The sequence below is a fragment of the Triturus cristatus genome, chromosome 11, assembly GCF_964204655.1.
Source record: "Triturus cristatus chromosome 11, aTriCri1.1, whole genome shotgun sequence".
Classification (NCBI taxonomy): Eukaryota; Metazoa; Chordata; class Amphibia; order Caudata; family Salamandridae; genus Triturus; species Triturus cristatus.
This window is the reverse complement of record NC_140594.1, coordinates 202720542-202742916: the sequence shown is the minus strand read 5'-3', so window position 1 is coordinate 202742916 and position 22375 is coordinate 202720542. Positions and strand designations below refer to the sequence as shown.

General features: G+C 47.1%; 1 protein-coding gene across 1 annotated transcript in view; it reads right to left on the bottom strand.

The window, feature by feature from the left end:
• Positions 1–22375, bottom strand: part of ISCU (iron-sulfur cluster assembly enzyme) — a 106350-nt gene that overhangs the window by 43521 nt on the left and 40454 nt on the right. The window contains exon 3 of the mRNA XM_085636100.1: positions 10003–10113. Within this exon, the coding sequence (XP_085492226.1) occupies positions 10003–10113 (111 nt within the window). The remainder of the gene's footprint in view (positions 1–10002; positions 10114–22375) is intronic.

The window sequence follows — 22375 nt, the reverse complement described above, 5'->3', positions numbered from 1 at the left end:
TTGTGTGTTTTTCTGTGTTTATTTAAAACTGGACCTTTGCATTACTCTTCGTACTGTATCCGGGACGCATTACTGTATCTAACTTGCAATGCTGCCGAACCTTCGGGCTGTCGGCTGAATAGCTGTGTCCTGAATTTCGAAATAAAGGTTTTCAAAAAAAAAAAGAAAAAAAAAAAAAAAAAAGAGTGTTTAGGATGTTGCTTTGCACCTCTGGGTTGAATCCCGAAATTCTGAGCCATGCGCGTCTTCTCAGTCACTCCGATCATCATTAGCCTGCTTGATGTTTCTGCCGCATCCAATGCAAATTTTAGGCATGTATTCGCCATGCTTTTCCCCTCTATCAGGTGAGTTGCTCTTTGCTGGTACTGTTCCTGTAGATGTTTTAGGAGCTGTCCTACTTCATGCCAGTGTTGGTAAGCGTGCCTGTTGATCAGGGCGTTGGAGTAAGCGATGCGCCATTGGATTGCCACATCTCTCTCCACTTTCCTCCCTGTGAGGTCCATCCTTCTACTCTCCTTGTCTTGAGGTGGTCCGGCATTATTGGGTACATTGGCCTCTTCCTAGCCGTTGCTGCAATAATGGAGTCGGCTGGCACTGAACCTTAGATGTATGCAGGGTCTTGTGAAGAATGTTTGTATTTCTTCTCAGTCCTGGGGGTCACCGCCTTGCATGTTGCAGGCTTCTTAAAGGCCTCTTCCTTGATCCAGTACACTGGTGAGCATGGGCAGGAATTGGCTCCGAGTTTTTTGTGGCAGTAGAGTTTCCAGGAGGAAACATGATTTCGGCTTCTCTTCCTCCATTTTCACCCCATAAGTCTGTGCAGCCTTCTGCATGACCATATTGTAGACCCCCACGTCGTCTGGCGGCGAGGGCCTCTAAGGGTACGTGTCTACCCACTCTTCCGGCGATTCTGTGTCGAGATCTTGCCAATCCATGTCTTGCGCCTCCGAGGGTGTCGAGTACCAGTAGGATTGAAGGTCTTCGTCGCCTTCTCCCTCGAAATAGTAGTCTTCATCCCAGATTTCCTCGACTGGTTCAGGGGTTTTCGGCGGTTCCGCGTCCTAGTCGTCTTTCGACCGCGGGATGGTGTCTCATCTTCTCAAAGTTTTTTTTCCCGTTGAAGGATGCTCGCCATTTCGGCCTCGAGCCTCCTCTTCCTCTCCATCTCCATCTCAGCGGCGTGTTCGGCATCGAGGGCTATAGCGCTTCTTTTCGTGGCCGTCGATGACAAAGTCTGCCCTTCTTTTCTCAGCGCCAAGGTGTCCTTTGAGGGCAACCTTCGACAAACTTTGTTTCGAGGGCTTCGCCGATTGGGAGTCCTTTTTGAAGGATCCGCTCGGTTGACTGTCCTTGGTAGCTGTTGCTTTCGTCAACTGTTTCGACGGCAGAGCTCCCTTCGAGGACTTCGCTTCACTTCTGCGAGTGTCACTCGGGGCTTTCGCTTCACCCTTTCGAGTGTCGCCTGAGTGTTTAGGGGTCGGCAACTCCCTTACCTCCTTAGACGACTTATTATGGACCTAGACTACCTCTTCTGGTCCTTCAGCGATGTTGTCCCCCTCTCCACTGGAGAGACCCAAGTCTCGGAGCGATGGAGGTGGCCCCTGTTATTGCATGTTATGGTTCGCCTTTCTCTGCCTCTCCCTTACTCTGAGGGTCTTCGGTGTAAACGCCGAGCAGGCGTTGCAGTCTTGCTGCTGTGGTCGAGCGGCAGGCAGAGGTTGCAGACTGGATGATGATCCTTCTGGGCGTACTTGTGGTGGCAATTGGGGCAAAACTTGAACTGTGTTTTGTCCATCCCCGCACTCAGAATGCCCCCTGCGAGCACATCCTCAGTCAATGTTTTGGTCGCAAAACTTTGACCTAGACGCTCCGGGTACCTGACCTGTAGTCCGGTGTAGTTGAAAGCGTGTTTCTTCGAAGAAAATCGACGATTTGCCTTGATTTCTCTACCAAAACTCTGGAACTCTTTGGTAACGATCCAGACCCAACATAGGAAAAAAGAATCTGAAGATGGCGACCAAAGGTGGGAGCTTCCGCAGGAAGCACGCCGACGTCACGAGGACACCAAATGGAACGTCGCCGCCCACCTGGGCCAAGAAAAAAAAAAAAAAAAAAAAAAAAAAAAAAAAGCAGAAAACTAGGATTCCGGACCCAACCACAAGATGGCAGAATAATGCACAGCATAGTAAATCCATAAGATTCACGTTCGAAAACTGTCAATCTGGCAGTTAGTTACAGTGCGCAGGATGGTGGACAACATGTGCTTTCAGGCAGGGCGAGAGGGTGGCTGCATGGTGTTGGCAGATTTGTATATTAATGACACCTATATCACGTTTGAGCAGGCATGTGAGGGATTTGACTTGGGTCTGGAGTAATATCTTCAATATGCTGGCTTGATGTGGCCAAGGTGACGTGGCCAGTGTATCCAACCATGCCCTGGACCACGGAAACCCTAGCTATATTGTTAACTTGTGGAGGTGGGCGCAGGATGGTGTCCTTGCTGTATAAGGCTATGAGGGCTAAATCTGGCTCTTTGGCCCTGAAGGCGTGGAATACAGATTTGCAAGAGCCGTTACAGGAAAAGGAGTGGGAAAGAGCATGTATGCTAACGCGCAAGGTGTCCTGCAATGCCCGGTTGAAGTTGCTGCACTATAATTTTTTGCAACTGGTATACACAACGCAGATGAGGCTCCATCACATAGATGCCTCCCGATCGCATGAGTGTCCCAGATATCATGGAGTGCATGCGGGTTTTCTGCGTCTGGCGTGGGATTGCCCAGAAGTTAAACATTACTGGATTGATGTAGTAGTACGAATCCGTGGAAAGGTGGGAATTGCGCTGGAGGTAACGCCTAGGCACTGTCTTTTGGGGTTGGTACCGCGATGCAAGAAAAGAAAAAAAGACAAATAAGCTAATACACCTGGCACAAGTGCTGGCTAAATGGAGGGTGGGCATCTGTTGGATGGGTGAGAGAACTCCATCTTTTGTGAATTGGCTAAGGGATGTAGCTGAGTGGACTTTGGCTGAGGAATTGCACATTAAGGCCTGTCGAAGAGACGAAAAGCTGGATGAGGACATAGTAAGTTGGAGAGAATTGTGTAGAGAACTGTTGTCTTCAGTGGGATCAGGCGGTGAACAGTCTAGTGGGTCTGATGGGGATAATAGTATGTGACGTGCTTGTGTCAGCCCTAACGGTCTTTGCAATATGTCACTGAATGCACGGCTATGCCATGGAAAGTGTAAAAGTATAGTTACCTGTAACGGGTGCCTGGGACTTCCATTGAACTAAAGACATGTCGTGGAGTACTGTCTCAAAGGATTCTGTAAGTGACTGCTTAAGTTAGTTTTTACATTGTTGAAAATATATAACGTTCTAAAAAATAAAAAATAAACTGGTAGTATTGACATAATTTCACTATCCATCCTGAACACAAGGTTTTAACCTTTTTAATGTAAAAAGAAAGATTGATGGACAGAATGCTCAACGTCAAACATTCACCCCAGTACAGAGCGGTTGGCCAAAAATCATTGCTTATCTGCTCTCCATGCATTTTTAGTTGAAACCAAGCTATATGCAAATGAGTCTTGACCCTGCTCCCCATGGGAACAGTCCAGCTCGAACTGCCAGGCCAGGTCTTTCCTGGACCATAAACAAGCATCCTGACATGGTTACTGAGCTCACTGTGCCCAAGGATTCAAGCTAGCCTGGCTGATTAGGGGTGAGATCCTGAAACCGGTCCCAGGATGCTGGTTTCTGGTCCAGGGAGGAATTGGCTTGGCGTTTCAGGCTAGACTATTCCCACGAGGAGCAGGGTCAAGACTGATTTGCATATGGCTGGGTGTAAACTGAGGTGGCATGGTGACCAAAAGAACCATGGATTTAACCCAGATCTCGTGAATATTTGATTTGTTCTACATTCCGTCCATCATTTGTGTATCTTTTGCTTTAACCTTTTAATTGACAGGTGTGATTACTTGATCCATTCAAGAAGTTATAAGTTAGGTTAGGGGCATGGAATAGGAATTTCAGGTTTCTTACTTATCTTGCAGTAGATCTTCCTGAAACCAAGAGGTCTTTGAGGCAGCATTAAAAGGGTTCATCTGACCTATCTTGAGCAACAGGGATCTGGGCGTTATTTGTATAGTTTGTGACATTGTATAGGGCATGTGTGTAGCTACTGTGGAGATAAATCAAGAGGGTGGACACCTAAAGTACTTGAGGGCAGCAAAAAGGGGTCTATTTTAATGACTGCATCAAATGGTAAGAATTTAAACCATTTTATTTCACTGGCTTCTTACTCCTGCTCCATAAGCCTAGACAGCAAAACAAGGTGGTCGAATGTGTCAAAGGCTACAGGCAAAAATGGCTAAACGTCCTTGGTCTATAATTTGCTGGATGTGGTTTGTAAAGTCCAGTAAAGCAATCAACAAATTGTACTAGCCAACGTATTTTTAAAGAGGTGATGCAACCTATTTCACAGTGAGTTTACCCACAATTATGAATTCAAAGACCTTCAGATAGCTGCTTGGTTCCATGGGGCACAAGAAGTAAATTTGAAGTAGGAACAGTGTAGTCATATGTTTTGAACGAGGATGGCACTGTGCCTTGCTGTAGTAATTTTCTTTTTTTAGTGAATCTGGTTATAAAAGAGGGGGGGGGGCAGGGGGGTCAGTAGTATCCATCAAGGTGCTGGATCCAATTATCTGAAAGGTTTACTCAAAGCTCAGCTTCTTTCTACTTCTGATTACCACCATTTTAAGTGTGTGGCAGAATTTGTAATTTGTCACTTCAGTGCAGATACAACCTACACTTTCTTCCCCAACACATCAAGCTGCAGCCTATATGTAACGCAGAGGTTGATGGACCCTTTAAGTAAACCTGGGCGAAGATTGTGAATCTCATTTCACAAGATGTAAAATTTGTGACATTTATTTAAATTATACATAGTAATTTCACATACATTTTACGTGAATGTGCATCTCATACTATTAAGAAAAAAAAGTGAAAGACCGGTTCACCCAGATAAGGTCTCACCAAGAAACTTTCTACTCAACTAGTCTCCGGTCTGTACTTTTTACACCAGGCACGTGCAAACAGTAAAAAAAAAAAAAAAACATTTTAAAAGTGACTTCAGATACCATCTAATTAAATTTTGCCACAAATGTATAACGTGCAATTGTGAGAAAGTGCCATCTTTCTTGCATGGTATGCCCCCACTTTTTGCTGAATGTACTTTGACTGAGTGTGCCCTGGACTCCTGCCAATCAGGTGCCCAGGGCCTATGTTCCTTCTCTAAAAACCTAAAAGCCAAATTGGCAAACCCTGGCCACAGGTCAGCCCCTGGTAAATGGTACCCTAGGTACCCAGGGCCTTGTGACCAGGGAAGGATCCCCTGCTCTTCTGGGCCTGCAACAATGCACATCCTGGGCGAGGTGCTAAATCTCCTCCCACAGGATGGGCAGGGGGAAGCTGCAAAGGCATGCTGCCTCTGTGAGCTTCCCCAGGCCACTGCAACCCCCCACTCTGGCGGGAAGCTTGGCCGGAAACCCCAAATAAGGACAGGGGATGTGCCAGCCTGCCAACCCCACCCCTCAGGTGGGGGAGGAGAGTTTAAGCACATCTCAGGGCTCTCGCCATCTTGAAGATGGGGAGCCCTGCCCAATCAGGACTAGGTTACTGCCCCACTCTCACAGGAGAGAGGCAGGATAGGGGGTGTTCCCACCCCAGAGCAGGGACCAATGGGTCCCTGTCCTTCACCTACCTGTAACACCCCTGAATCTAGTATTTAGGGGCACCCTGAACCTTCCTTCTCCAGATTCCGAAATACAAAGAAGAGCAAGAAGAAAGAAGACCTGCCCTGCAGCTGCTAAGAAGAGGAAGACACCAACTGCTTTGGCCCCAGCCCTGCCGGCTTGTCGACCCTCGAACCTGCTCCAACCCGGCATCTCTTGTGGCCAGCAACCTCACAAACCCCGGAGGACCTAGCTACCTTTTGGCTCTAAACCCCTGGGACTCCCATGAGTAGAGGCTCTACTCAAAATCTACTTCTAATCCCTGGCATCAGACCGGAACCGCGAACCCTGCACACTCTGCACCCGCCAAGCCTGGCCTGTGCCGGAGTGAACAAAGACCACAAGGACGACCCCATGGCGACTGACCCCGAGTCCGGCACCCAAGGACTTCCCTCGACGCTCCTGAAGACACCTGCAGCCTCAGAACCAGGTGCCCCCCCCCTACCCCCCAACCGCGATCAACAGAGGGTAAGATTTCCCGACACCAAAAGGCACCCCTGCACCCGGCGCACCGCGACTCCCTGTGCCCAATCCCAGGGTACCTACCTATCCTCCAACTACCCAACTTACCTCTCGAAGTGGTGGTGAAGAATCTTCGTCCCAGAGCTTGCAGTCTTTCTAAACCGGAGCTTTCCCATTGAAATCAATTGAGCACCCGAAGGCTCAAACGCACCCTGCACCCAGCCGCCCGAGTGGCCCTGGCAGTGAAACCTCTACACCCATCTACTTCCCCATTTGCCCTGAGCAAGTGACCAGGAGCCCAGCTCCCACAGCAGCGTGGTCTGCTAGTCAGCAGCCACCAACCAAGGCCACCCCCCCTACCTCTCATAGGATAACATTGGGCCTAACTCTCTTTGCACCCGGCTGCCCCTGTGCCGCTGAGGGTGAAACAACTGTACCTACCCAACACTGGGAGATCCATGAGTCTGTGCCCAGAACCTTAACTCTGCCAGTCGAGTACTTACCTTTAAACCGATAACTCAATTTTCTCCATAGGGTAACATTGACTGGTTTCTTCTGAAATTTCTTGTAAGTGTGGAGTTTTCAAAACTTAAAATATTCACCAAAAATCAGCAGAGTAACGAAAACGAACATACTCGCCTGCTAGCAGGGATCCACCCACTAGACACCAGGGAGGGGGGAGCAGCCCCTTGGGCAAGGGCCTTTGCTCCCCCCTGTTTATTTTTGGGAAATTTAGTCTTTTTGCCCCCCTTGGGGGGCAGATGGGGGCATTAGCCCCCAATCTACCCCCCCGGGGGGTAAAAAGCCCACTAGACACCAGGGAAGTTTTGTATAAAAAAAAAAAAATATATTCCATGCCCCCACCCCCCCTCAATTACTACAGTCTTTCTGCCCCCCCCCTGGGGGGCAGATGGGGCATTGGCCCCTAATCTGCCCCTCCGGGGGGGGGGGGGGGGGGGGGGGGGCAGAAAGCCAACTAAACACCAGGGATTAGTTTTTAGTTTTATTTTTAGGGTGGGGGCTGCCTGCAACGGGCACGCCAATGCCCCCACCCACCACCATTACAGCCTTTCTGCCCCGGCCCCCAATCTGCCCCCCCCCAGGGGGGGGGGGGGCAAAAAGCCCACTAGACACCAGGGAATTGTTAAAAAAAAAAAAAAAAAAAAAAAAAAGACGTTTTGGGCCCTTGCCTGTCGCGGGTACTTGGGCCTCCCACACGAGTGAGGCACCGTTTTTTATCGGGAGACCCGGGGGAACGCTGGGTGGTAGGAAATTTGTGTCAGCCCGGTGATGCCACAACTTTCCCACACAAAAATGTGTGAAAAAGGTGATTTTTTTCATCTAAATTTGAGGTTTGCAGGGCATTCTGGGTAAGGAGAGGTTGGGGGATCCACGCAAGCCATACCTCCCTGGAATCCCCCGGGTGTCTAGTTTTCAGAAATGTGTGGGTTTGGTAGGTTCCCCTAGGTGGCCGCCGAGCACCGGGCCAAAAACCCAGGTGACCCCCCTTGCAAAACCAGGTCGTTTTGAGGTAGGCAATTTTCATGTCGCCTCAATAGGTTTTGGGGCCTTGCCTGTCGCGGGTACTTAGGCCTCCCACACGAGTGAGGCACCGTTTTTATCGGGAGACCCGGGGGAACGCTGGGTGGTAGGAAATTTGTGGATCCACGCAGATTCCGGAACTTTCCACCACAGAAGTGTGGGGAAAATGTGGTTTTTTTTACAATTATTTAGGTTTGCAAGGGATTCTGGGTAACAGACCCTGGTGGGAGGCAGTCAAGTCACCCCATCCTGGATTCCCCTGGGTGTCTAGTTTTCAAAAATGTATAGGTTTGCTAGGTTTCCCAAGGTGCCCGCAGAGCTAGGGTTCAAAAACTAGAGCTAGGCACTTTGCCACAAAAGGGTTAATTTTCACAGCGATATGGAGTTGTGCCCACGTTGCGTTTTGCGCCGTCGTTTCCTGTCGCGGGCACTATGCCTACCCACACAAGTGAGGTACCATTTTTATCGGGAGACTTAGGGTAATTCAGATTTGTAAAGGAACGGTTGTTATTACCTATTGACTTTCGATGCATTTCTGCCTTCAAAATGAGAGTGTAAAAAAGAAGTCATTCTAAAAAATGACTGATAATTCTCATGCTAGTAGAAGTATTCCCAATTTCAGAAATGTGCAAATATCTACTGTTTCTAAACTCTACATTTTGTTCCCATTTCAGAAATACATAGGTGTCTTTCATACCGATTTTTCCATGTACACATTTTTACAGAATAATTACTATATACCCGGTACATAATAAAAAACCATTGCAAGTTGCTGCTCAGTTTTCTGCTCTGGGTTAGTCGGGTTCTTGGTGAACCTACAAGTCCTATATATCCCCACAACCAGTAATGTCCAGCGGATGTAATGGTATATTGCTTTCAAAGAGCTGTCATAATTAGAAGAAGTTACAGGTGAAAACGTTGACACGAAAGGCTTTTTTTTCAACTAATTTTCAATTTATCCTATATTTAACTGTTATTCTATAAAAAAACCTTGATGGATCTACAGAAATGACCCCTTGCTGAATTCAGAATTTTGTCTTCTCAAAAATGTATAGCTTTCCAGGATCCATTATTGCTTTTGTACCCATTTCTGCCATTAACTGGAAGGAGGTCAAAAGCACAAAAAAAATAGCAAAATTAGGCTATGTCCCAGAAAAATGCCAAAACTGTGTAAAAAATGTTGGGTTTCTGACAAAAGTCTGGTATCCCCGAAAAGCTGGGAAAATGGTGATTTCAACCCCACAAACCCTTTTTTGATAACATTTGCAGAGAAAAACCCAGATGCTTTCATTTGCAGCCCGTTTTTTCAATTTTTCCGAAAAAACACAAAATGTTGCTGTATTTTGGCTCATTTCTGTGACCCCTCTAGGAGAATCCACAAACCCGGAGTACCTTTAGAATCTCCATGATGTTGGAAGAAAAGGATGCAAATTTGGCGTGGATACCTTATGTGGTCAAAAAGTTACAGGGGCCTCAGCGCGCATTACCCCAAATAGCCAAAAAAGGGCGTGGCACAGCAGGGGAAAAGGCCTGGCAGCGAAGGGGTTAATTTGTCGAATGATGAAAGGGCTGAATAATAAGGGGGCGATGCAGCATGGCGAGCGGAGAGTGTAGTAAAACAAGGGAGAGAAGACGGGTAAAAACAGCGTAGGGGGAAAAGTACATAAGCACACAAATATGAGAGAGCAGCACACGAGTTAGCAACTTTACTTTGATATCAAGAGGTGTCATGGCCCGATACCATCAAGTGGAAGGCCCAGTGTTTGTCTTTTGCAGAAACTGCAATGCAAGCTTGAAACCATCATGGTGGCTTGGAAAACATGTATTACACCTTTGTGTTAATCTACTCCTTGGTAGAGTAGACCAGAGTCATGACAAAAAAAAAAATGCATTTTTTTTTTTTACAAGACCCCCCACCTTCACGAAATGCACAAAACAATATACCAGTTAAGTATGGAGTAATTTTATACAACAATGAATTTCAACCTCCATCCCACCGGCTGCTGAAAACTCAGGTTTGCTGCTTGTCTACACCCCAGCATCTGGTTTACAAGCTTTAAAAAACACTACCATCTATATACATATCATATGTTTGAAGACAATAAATATTGTAATCAGCCTTAGTTTCCAAAGGTTCATAGACCTGCAAAGTTTAAGGTTCATAGACAAATGTTTTCTTTGAAAAGAGGTAAAACCAAGCGTACCGTTTTTCCTTTCACCCACTCTGTAGCCAACGAGCTTGAAGCAATCGCAGATCCACACCCAAAAGTTTTAAACTTGGCATTAACAATTTTCCCATCGTTGCTCACTTCAATCTAAATGTGCAGAAGCACAGCAAAAGGAAAAAAATAGGTTAGATTTGCACACAACCTGATCTCCATTTTAATTTATGTAGAAATGTGGATGTCGATGTACACCCCCCCCCCCCCCCCAACCCCCCAGTATTAATTGTAGTGTAATCATTTTGAATAAGACATACGAGAACGGTCTAATCACTGGCCTGTAGTGCTCACTTTTAATATTGTGGAGCATCGGACTACGCCACTCTGTTTAAAAAATGTAGTCACGTTCATGGGACGCACATTTCTTTTAACATGCATCAGGCGGTAGTAAATGTCAATAAGTCTGCTAATTCAAGAGAGGCAATACATCTGTCCTTGTCAGTAGTATGTCTGCCCTGACAAAAAATGTTTTGCAATATCTGAAATCGCAACATGGTAATCCCCTTGCTTACAGTAAACTGGCTTTACCAAACCAGATGTTCCATCTTTGAATACAGCCAGATTATAAACATGACTGAGATGAATAAAGTTAAAATTTATTTTATAATAACAAAGTAAATATAATATGAAAGATCTAATTGAAGTATATAATGACTGTTTAGAGAGTCAAATCGAACGATATTTTCCCTGAGGAACCAATTTCAAATTTTATGAAATGTGTGTGCTATGACGGACGTAAATATCAACCACTTTCAATTATCAAATGAAAGAAATTCTGATTTAACTCAAGCTGTTTGACTGACTGGTATTACTGGTATTTTGAACTTTGATGCACACTGAGTCTATAAAAATAATTTTGCTATCATGTAGCTTCATCACTTTACAGCTGGGTAATGCTGTACACATAGATTGTTCGAGCGCAAACCTCCAGATTAACACATTAATAAACTACCCTAAAAGAGGTAGTGTTAACTGTCTGGCGTAGGAGGAAAATGAGGCTTACTCCACGTTTACATATTTCAACAACCTCTATGAAGAGGGTTTGCTTGTGGAAAAAAATTTAACATTTCCCAGTGGATGACTCAATAGTCTTAATGCAATAATGTTTTTCCCCAGCATTCGGAACTAGCTGCCCGAGGACGGTTATTAATAAAAACACCGATACAGAAAATCGAAGAAGTGCACAGCTAGTCAAAAAAAAAAAAAAAAAACAGATTTACACTTATTTATTGATTCCCCCACCCCCAAAAAAACACAGGTCAAGAAAAGACAACGGTGTCAGTCATGATACAGCAGTGCAGTAAGCCAATCCATATTAGAACAGGCATCACTGGACAATCTATGCATCACACGTGAGTCACGTATAGCAGCAGGGTATTAACTATACAACAGCAATAGAACTTCGCACCCAAACATACAGCACATATTACAAGTAGTGGTTGAGACAGTCTGGTCAAGGGGGGTTGGTCCAGTTAGGTCAATTATTCGCTAGATGGGATGGACGCTGGTGTGGTTGTCATGTCAATGCCACTTTGTCGCAGGTGGTTGACAAAGAGCGCCCAGATGTCCTTGGGCCGAGATCTTAGCGGCATGAGGTCCCAATATGTTGCCAATTATTCCTGACAGTAGGAGACGTTGGCCAGCAAGGTCTCACTAGTAGGGTTCAGTCTTCTACCCCAATGTATCGCCACTATGTTTCGCCAGCAAAAGTAGCATCGCAATGAGGCGTCGGACACCGAGGACGGCCTTCACATAACTAAGGAGGCATACCATGGATCAGGTGGGAATGGAGCTTAAATAATGGCCCTCACAGGGCAGCAGACCGCAGACCAGAAACTCGCCACCTTGAGGCAGGGCCATGAAAGGTGCAGATATGTGGCTTTAGGCCCTTGGCAGCACAGGCAGTGTAGTTCGCTGATCAGTCCCATTCTGCGGAGCTGCAATGGTGTGCGGTATAGTCGATTTATGTATTTAAAGTGTATTAGCTTTAGTCTATAGTTAGGGGTCAGCATTTATGATTGTCTACAACAGTAAGACCATGGCACATCAGACATGTCGGAATGTAGCTCCACCTACAAGGCAGCCGGGGCTTTCGAAGTGTTCACAGGGGAAGTGGCCAATGTGAGAGTGTAGAACAGAGTAATGAGTTTACGCGGTGATGTGGATGTGTGAACATACTCCAGGGCTGTTGAGATGGGTGGGGGAGGTATGAGGATCAGAAAAGCTGTCATGCAGTGTACAAGCAGCTCTACTTTGATAATGCAATAGTAATGTCTAGTGGCATGTGAGTGCGTGTTTCGGCATCGACAATCGAAGGGATGAAGAGGTTATCCAGGTTTAAGTCCACGAATACTTTAATGCCAAGTGATCCTGCGCACCCAACTGCCCCCTTGTCCTTTAGGGGGGTGGGGTGGGGTGGGGGGGGGGTAATATGGGACAGAAGGCGAATATAGCGTTGAGAGGCCCCGCGCCTACCGTACTCATTCCACTATATTAGTTTCAGCTCTGGATTTCTTGTAGGACAGGAACAGTGCTGTTGCAAGCAGTCATGGGGAGGTTTGATCCTGCTCCACCGCTAGGTGTGGCTGAAATGGGGTAGGAAGGAGCCAATAGTGTATATATTGTGCCTGGGACCACAGGGATTACACGTGCATATCTGGTACTCCCAACCCCAACCCCACCGCGAGCGAGTGGTAGTGTTAGGAGTTCATAAGAGCCCCTTGGTTGCCCGCTAAATGCAATCATTTTTTACCTCAGCCATTTTAAAAAACTGCACCGTAAGTGGAGGTGGGATATTGACAAAGATATTAGAACTTGGGTAGTATCATTTTTGCATGTGTACATGGCCTGCTAGAGATAGTGGTAATCTGATCCACATCTGGATATACGTCACTAGCTAGTCTACTGCACATCCATAATTTACCCGCCATAGCTCTTCCAGGTCCCTACTCAGCCATATGCTCAGATATCTGGTTGGGTCCGTTGTCCATCTCAGTGGATACTCAGTCATGCAAGATGTCGTGGCTTCCGTGAGTGGGAATAAGACAGATATTGATCAATTTATCTGGATTCCCGACTACCCCCGAAAATGCACCACCTCACGTCATCGGATACAAATTTGTCCGCGGCTCCCGTATATAAAGGGTGATATCGTCAGTATACATTGATACAACCAGGCCGCGTGACGTGAAGACAATGCCTCCATCAGCATGGTGCTAGGGCAATCAGGCTGCCAGTGATACCAGTGCTACGGCAAACAAGAGCGGGTACAGGGGGCAGCCCTGTCTTGTCCGAGATTTCTATTGGTTCCGAGACATGTCCTTTAAGCCTGATTCAGGCCATGGGCAGAATTTCAACTGAACACATTGCACAGTTTTGCATTAAATAAAAATATATGTATAGCGCAAACTTGGCCCAAGGGCATTAGAGCGCTTTACATGAGCACCAGATTACATTACACAAGTTCAAATTCATCTTTTTTCTTTAGACCATGGGGGATTAAGTGAGTGGCCAGAATAATAGGGTGTTAAGCTGAGCCAGGACTAGAACTTGGTTCCCCATTTCCAAAAATCGGCGGCTCTGGTAGTTAGGTCACATCTCCTCCAAAATGCAAAATCTAAACCTGGTATAGTTCTTTGTTTCTTTTGGAAAGTGGTCTTCACCTACAAAAAGAAATACTGTTTTTAAACTGTAATCAGCTTCTTTGAATATTTTGCTCAGGGCTCCAAATGCAAACCAGATCAATTGGATTTGCAAATGATTGTTTTATTTGATCTTTTTCAGAATCTTGCCAGTACACAAAAGTTCGTCAATTGTTTTCATGAATGCAGGAGGAAACATTGCCACATTTTTCTTGAGCCTGATAATTCATGTGGACATCATGACGTTTTCATAATTTTTAGGTGTTGTAGAGACAGTGCATGCGCAGTCTCTTCATGACATTGTTTAACTTGAGTGGGCTTACAGTTCACCATAGCTTACAATTGGTTAGCTCCAGCATTGCTCTCATTTTCTTCATTCCCTTTTGTAACGGCATAGTACGTCATGTCTTCTTGTGTTTGGCCCTCTCCTAGAGCATGGACTAATTACTTGCGTTCTCACGTCTCCCGATTTTGGCGCTACTTCTTTTGTTTTGTGTTCAAGCACTTCATATTAAAGCCTGTATTTTCACGGTGTCTCCCATATCCCTGTCCATGTTAATCGATTTCCCTCCCAGTGCTGCGTGTGCTTCTGTGAGACCCACACCCAAATTGCTCTTGCCCCCTCTCTAGTTGTACTGCTCCTCCTTTTTAGGTTTCACTAGCACAGCGATTGCGCTCTGCTTGTGAAATCTATGAATCTTAAAAGGGGTTTACATACCACCCCCTTGCTATCCTGGCTTTTCAATGGTTCCTGTGCTTGTTACTTACTTTACCTCCATTTCTATTGGCTGTAGCATGTTCCCCCCTGCATTTACCAATGCTGGTTCCTCGTTTGCTTCTCTTATCAGTTTCCCGGAGCCAAAATACTGTTAACATCCGCTTTGGTGGAACTATTTTTTCTTAACGTTTTGCCTAGGTCTGCTTTTTTTGTGTTGCAGGAGATTAATAAAGTTCAACTCATCACCCGGAAAGAATAAATGATTTTCACAGAATCAAGGAAAGCTGCGACGCAGAGACTCGAACCAGGATCCCCATCTCTGAAGTCAGCAGCTCTGTCTGCTGCGCCACATAGTCTCCATTCCATGATACTTGTCAGGGTGCGCTTTCCTTCATCCAAGACAAGATCTAGGAGGAACCCTAGACAGGTTTATGACTCCCTGTAAGACTGCTACCAGTGCATTTTTACGACAGCTGAGCAAGCAGGAAATAAAACTCTTTTTAGCAGTACACTTTGTGGGATTAGACACACCGGTTCCAATTACAGGATTATTACGGAGACTCAGGCAGAGAGCATTGTACTGTTTTGTCCGGATTCTGTGAGAAACTCTGCATGTGTCCGAAGTGTTGAGGTTGCAGTCAACAGCGCCTCATCAGTGAACCCGCGTGCTCCCATTTTCGCGAGTGCTTCTGAAGTGCAGCACCCCTTCCGTCCCTGCACCACTTTCCAGTAGCCCGTGCAGGGTAGCATCTTTTAGGCCAACGAATGAACGGACAGAGTGCAAGTTGTAAAGCGGGAGGGAGGGTTGTGGGTGACTAATACACAGTTTAATCATCATTACCACAAACATTGCCTGCAGCAAGATCAAATGCATGCACTCTCCTGCAAAGCGTGTCTGTATAAGTTAAAAAGTGTTCTGTGTTGCAAATGTGGGCCACATATTAGCGATCCGAGTCACTAATGGGGCCTTCTTTTATTGTGGTGCCAGGCCATATTTTCTGTCCAAGTCTGACCTTGGGAAACTCTGTCACCTGGAGAAAGGGGTCCTCCGATAAACAAGACTCTGAACTCTTAAAATGTGGGTCATTTGAAAGTGAGGCGTTGCAACAGTGAATGACACTAGTTAAATACCCAGATACCATACATTTCTATGTCCTGGATCAGTGGTAGAAGTGGGCGGGATCGGCATGGCGTGTCCCTACATTTTCAATTTTATAGAATCCGCTCCCCTACTTTATTTTTAAAAGGAGTCCCAGGATGGCAGAAATAGCCAAGTCCAATAGATAAGGCTCGGCCGTTCGGGGACAGGCGGGGTGGGCAGAGAAGGAAAGGGACTCCATTTCTTCCTTCTTGCCCAGAGAAGACAAGGACAGAGTCCACTTCTCCTGCTGTGCCGCTGGAAGCTTCCCCCCCCTCTCTTTCTTTCTCTTATTCCCTCTCTTTTTGTCTGTCTCACTCCTCTCCACTTGCTGAATGAAAACAGTGATTTCAAGAAACGGCTCTTACCATCTTTTTTCTCCTTTCCTTCAATCGTTCCCCTGTGAAATGGATCCAAAAGAGCAAAACACTTTCGCAGGAAATTTCTTTTTCTGATATTTTTCTATTCCATAGTGCAGCCTCGGGACGGGGAGGAAAAAACAGGGGCAAAATATGAAAAAGGAGTATGCTACTTACCAGTATGCATCTGTTCTTGGCATGGAGAGCTGCAGATCTTCACACTTTTGCATAGATCGCCATCTGGTGTTGGGCCCGGATATTTGCAGTTTGTTTTTCCTCTTGGAAAGTCTTTGGAAGTCACGAGGTCGGTGACTCCTCCTTTGGATCGTATTGCGCATGAACTTCGGCTCCATCCTCAGATTGTTTATCGCCAGCAGGGAAAGATGGAGCGTAGTAATAACCGTGAAGAAACCCATGTGTGTGTATATCTAAATAAGATAAGCTGGAACAGATACAGGTAGCCGGGTGGGCGTGTGTAGATCTGCAGCTCTACATGCCAAGAACCGATGCATACTGGTAAGTAGCATATTCCGTTCGAGGCATATGAGCTGCAGATTACACACTTTTGCATAGACTATATAGCAGTTCCCAACCTTAGCGGCGACCACCTGTATCCATTGCAGTGGTTTGAAATAATGTTTCGAGTACAGCCTGGCCCACACTAGCTTGTTGCTTGGTTTGCACATCTACACAATAGTGTTTGGTGAAAGTGTGCGGTGTTGACCATGTAGCTGCTTTGCAGATATCATCTAATGGGATGTTCCCTAAAAATGCCATGGAAGCCCCTATCTTTCGTGTAGAATGGGCTTTAGGGGGGGGGGGGGAACGGATAGTGTTAGTTTTGTGGTAGCAAATCTGAATGCATTTTACAATCCACCTAGCTAGCCCCGATTTTGAGATGGGGTTGCCCTTGTGGTGGAGAGAACGAGACAAACAGTTGTTTGGTCTTGCGGAAAGGTTGTGTTCTCTTGATGTAGTAGAGTAAGGCTCGTTTGACATCTAGCGTGTGCAGAACCCTTTCTGCAACGGTCTGTGGTCGCGAGAAAAATACTGGTAGTTCTACAGATTGGTTTAGGTGAAAAGGGGAAATGACTTTAAGCAGGAATTTTGGGTTGGTACGGAGAACCACCTTGTTATGGTGCATATGAAGAAAAGGTTCTTGTATGGTGAGTGCTTGCATCTCACTGACCCTTCTAAGGAAGTGATGGTTTCAAGGACAGCTGTTTTCCACGTTAGGAATTGTAGTTCGCATTTGTGCAAAGGTTCGAAGGGAGGCCCCATTAGCCTTGTGAGAACGATATTTAAGTTCCACACAGGTGAGGGTGGCACTCTGGGGGGAATTATTCTTTTTAGCCCTTCCATGAAGGCTTTTATGGCAGGTATTCTAAAGAGTGATAGATGCTGTCTGTTTTGTAAGTAAGCCGCAATTGCTGTGAGGTGTAGTCGAATGGACGTATAGGCTAGATTACACCTTTGTAGGTGGAGTAAGTCGCCTATGATGTGTTGAATGGACACGTCCAGGGGATTGATGTTGTTATGGCAATAAACAACAAAACGTTTCCACTTGGCAGCATAGCACGCTCTAGTGGTAGGTAGTCTAGCTTCTCTGAGGACGTTCATACAGTCAGGGGGAAGATTTAGGTACCCAAATTCTAAGATTTCAGGAGCCAGATCGCAAGGTTAGGAGGCATGGTGAGAGGTGTAGTTTTTGGTGTGGTACTACAGAGAGTTCCAGCAGGGTGGTGTACCACGGTTGTCTGGCCCACGTTGGAGCCACTATGATTAGAGTGAGGGAGTGTTGTTGTAGTTTGCGCACCACTAATGGAATGAGTGGGAGAGGCGGAAAAGCGTACGGAAATTTGCCTGACCAGTTCATCCATATCGCATTTCCTTTGGACAATAGGTGTGGGTATCTGGCGGCAAAGCTTGGGCATTTTGTGTTTTCGTGGGTGGCGAAGAGGTCTATCTGTGGATGCCCCCACATTTGAAAGAACGGATGAAGAACTTGTGGATGAAGTTCCCACTCGTGGATTTGTTGTGTCTGTCTGCTGAGCAGATCTGCCATGGTGTTTTGGACTCCTGGGACATGTTGAGCTAGGAGAAAGATTTTGTGGGGAATTGCCCATCTCCATATGCTCTGTGCTAGTTGAGAGAGCTGTGGAGAGTGTGTGCCGCCTTGTTTTTGCACACAATACATGGCCGTCATGTTGTCTATGCGAATGAGGACTGCTTTGCCTGAAATCTGTGTTTGGAAAGATTTCAGGGCTAAAAAGATTGCTAGTAACTCCAGATGGTTGGAGTAACTTTTGTTGAGGCGTCCATGTGCCCTGCACGGTGAGATGTAATGGGTGAGCTCCCCAGCCGGAGAGCGATGCGTCCGTTGTTAGTATTTTCTGGGGAACCGGGTCCAGGAACGGTCGCCCTTTGGAAAGGTTTATGGTGTTCCACCACTGCAGAGAGCGATGGGTGCGACCGTCTACCAACACCAGATCTGTCAGTTGACCTTGGGCCTGGTTCTACTGGTGCGCTAAGCACTCTTGGAGGGGATGATCTGGAGTCTTGCGTGGGGCACTATGAAAATGCAAGAGGCCATCATCCCTATTAGTTGCATGAACACTCGTGCTGGAAGGGCGTGTTGAGGTAGGAATTTTTGTCGTAAAGCCTGAATGCTTGCAATCCTGGCCGGATTGGGGTAGGCTATCGCTTTTGAGGTGTCTATGGTGGCACCGAGGTATTGTTTTATGTGGGATGGTTGTAGCTGGGACTTTTGGTGATTCACCGTGAAGCCTAGTTGGTGAAGTAGTTGGATTGTGGTGGAGGTGTGTTGTACACACGGATTGTATGAAGTGGCTTTTATCAGCCAATCGTCTAGGTATGGGAAGACGTGAATGTGCTGTCTTCTCAAGTGTGCCGCCACCACTGCCAGGCACTTGGTGAATACCCTGGGTGCTGTCATGACTCCGAACTGGAGCACTTTGAATTGGTAGTGTTGGCCGTCCACTACAAATCTGAGGTACTTTCTGTGACCATGGTGCACTGGAATGTGGAAGTATGCGTCTTTCAAGTCCAGAGTGGTGAGGAAGTCGTTTTGGGAGAGGAGCGGAAGTACCTGCTGAAGCTTAACCATATGAAAATGGTCTGGGTGTATGTATGTGTCTAGGGGCCAGAGATCTAGAATAGGTCTTAGAGTCTCGTCCCTTTTTGGTATGAGAAAATATAGGGAGTAGACCCCTATATTTCGTTGATTGACAGGAACGTGTTCTGTTGCCTGTTTTTGTAGGAGTGAGATTACCTCCTTCCTTAGCAATTTTGAATGTTCTTGTGACATTGGGCGTAGCCTGGATGGAATGTTTTGGGGGGGGGGTAGATGTTAGTTCTAGGCAGTAGCCTGACCAAAATTATTTGGGTCACCCATTTGTCTGAGGTGATGGACGCCCAGACATGAAGGAAGTTTTGGAGTCTGCCCCAGACCAGAGTGGAATGGTCTGGGGGGAGCAGTCATTGGGTAGGGGGTGTGGCAGAACGGGTGTAGTTTGTTTTGCCTCTGCCCTTGTTGTTGTTACCCCTGTAGCCGCCTCTTTGGTAACCTTTTGTAAAGGTGGTCCGAGTAGGGGATTTATATGATGTGGACGCTTTATATAAGGAGTAGCCTCTGGATGTACTGCGAAAGGAGGAGCGGCGAAAGGAGCGTCTGGGCGGGTGTGACTATAGGGCCCCCATGGATTTTGCGGTATCCGTGTCTTTTTTCATTTTTTCCAAGGCCTCATCCACCTTTGGCCCAAATAGATGTTCCTGGTCAAAGGGATGGTTAAGGATGGAGGCTTGTACTTCTGGTTTAAAACCAGATACCCTTAGCCAAGCAAGGCAACGGAGAAGGACGCTGGTGTTGATGGCCCTGGAGGCGGTGTCTGCTGCATCTAGGGCACAACGTATGGAGATATTTGTGATTGTTTTACCCTTTTGAATGAATTCGTTCGGCCTAGCCTTATATTTTTCAGGGAGATGGTGCATTATGCTCTCTAACTCGTCATAATGAGCCATGTCATATCTGGCCAGTAGTGCCTGAGCGTTAGCTATACGCCATATGTTGGCCGCCTGGGATGCTGTGCGTTTGCCTGATGCATCTAGTAGTTTTGATTCTTTGTCAGGTGGTGGTGCATCACCCGACGCTTGTGAATTTGCCCTCTTACGTGCAGTAGAATCTAGTGGCGCTGGTCCTCTGATGTATGAGGGATCTGAGGGAGCAGGTTTGTATTTTTTTCAATACGTAGGTTAATGACCCTGGCTCTAACTGGGTCCTTAAAAACTTCTGTCGCATGCTTTACTACTCCTTTGAGCATGGGCAGTATGGAGGTGGACCTATGTGCAGTATCAAATGTGTCGAGGAGGAAATCTTCCTCCACGGGGTCGGTGTGCAAGTCCACCCCGTGATAATGTGTCGCCCTTTGTAGAAGATGGTTAAACCCTAAAGAATCTTCTGGTGGAGATGGCCTAGAAGGGTAAAGGTCGTCTTGTGGGATGTTGGGGATATCTGGAATATTATAATCGTCCCATGGGTCTGGGGATCCTGTAGGGGTGGGATCCTGAGGAGCATCCCCTATGTCACGATATGGCTCCCCCTGATCATCAGCGTCTGGAGACGGGGTCGGAGAATGATTAGGTGGGGGAAGGTATTCTGAATGGAGAGGTAGCAGAGTCCTTCCTCTTTGGAGGTGGAGGCAGAGCAGGCTTTTCCAAATGTCTTTTTGGTAGCGAGTGTCAAATGTCCAGTTTTTGGATCCTTGGTGAGAGTTTCTTGCAACGGATCCGGTGTGAATAGTTCTGGTGAGGTTATTTGGTCCTTCGGCGCCGAAGGCTTCGGGGCCGATGTCTTCTTAGGTTTTTCGGTGCCAGTTTGTTGCTTAGGACCCGGCTTGGGAACCTCCGATTTCTTGGTCGGCGCAGGGATGGGCTTCGGCTTGGAAGTGTCGGGGGCCTTGTGTGGTTTGGTCGGTACCGAAGATGGCGTCGGTACCGAAGAGCTGGGTTTCGACCCAGAGGGCTTCGGTGCGGAGCTCGGTGTCGAGGCCGGTTTCTTTTTCGGTGCCGAAGTGTTTCTCGGCACCGCTAGTAGGCTGGCTTGAGCCCGAGCCGCCGGAAGGCTTACTTGGCTTCTTCACCGGGCCCGAAGGTGGGGTGTGTGAAGCAATCTCTCTGGTCTTGCTTAGGCCCGGAGGCAAAGGCGTGACCGAAGCCTTTTTGGGTGTTGGCGCCGGTGTGTGTGGGGGGGGGGGGGGTATGGTACTCACGACCCTCTGCGCCAGAGTGATGTCTTCCACATCTGACTAGTCGGCCTCGGAAGCTGACGAAGTCCTCTTCGGTTGGATGCTGCCCCGGATCTTCGATGTAGTCTCCGAAGATGTCGACTGGAACGGACGTCGAGGAGTGTGCCATGTTCCTTCTGGCTCTTCGGTCCCGAATAGTCTTTCGATCGGAAAGACGTACAGGCCGGACAGTCTCGAGCCTCGAGTTCAGGAGAGAGGCAGAGGTTGCATACCTCATGTAGATCGGTGTGGGGGAATTGGGACCCACATCGAGGGCACTTTTTAAATGGAGTTCTTTCCATGAGCCGGGACCGAAGCTTGGGTAGGCCCGAAGGCCGCCGTCGACGACTGGAACCGAAGGTTTGCCGATGAGAAGGTGCGTTGATTGAGGAGATCGTGATCGAAACAATACCACGATTTGGGGTGAGGATTGCGCGTCGATCGTCGAACTGGAAGCTGTTCGGAACCGGAGCGCGAAGATTACATCAGAGCCCGATGGCGGAAAATAACAATCTGAGGATGGAGCCGAAGCCCATGTGCAATACAATCCAAAGGAGGGGTCACCGACCTCGTGACTTCCAAAGACTTTCCAAGAGGAAAAACAAACTGCAAACATCCGGGCCCAACACCAGATGGCGATCTATGCAAAAGTGTGTAATCTGCAGCTCATATGCCCCGAACATAAAGTTTTGGAGAGACATTTTGTATGTGAGTTTTCAAAGTGCTGCTGGCTGGCCTAGCGCTCACATGAGCGTGCACGCGCGCAGCCACCATGCGCTAGGCCAACCAGCAGCACTCAGGAACGCCTTTAGCACTTCATCGCAATCACTTTCACAGTGATCGCGATGACTTCCGTGGCCAATGCTGGTTTATCTGGTCTTCTGGACTCTGTGCACCTTTATGGCACATTTGCCTCCTTTTTCTTTAGCCTTCATTTTAAATGATTCGTTCTCCCTTACTCTGCTCTGCTTGTTCTTAGTCCCAATGCACTGTCTTTCATAGCTTTCTCTTTCAACCCCCTTATGATTGCCGTGCACACATTCTCTTCTTTCCATTGCCTTCTATCTGTATCATCTCATCACGTAGCCGTTTTTTTGCACCCTCCCTCCAAGTCGCTCTTTTCACTGTCTTTTTCTCGACTTCCTCGTTCGCTCCCTCTTTCGCAATCTTTTAAAAACTTAGTTTCTCGCCCTGCT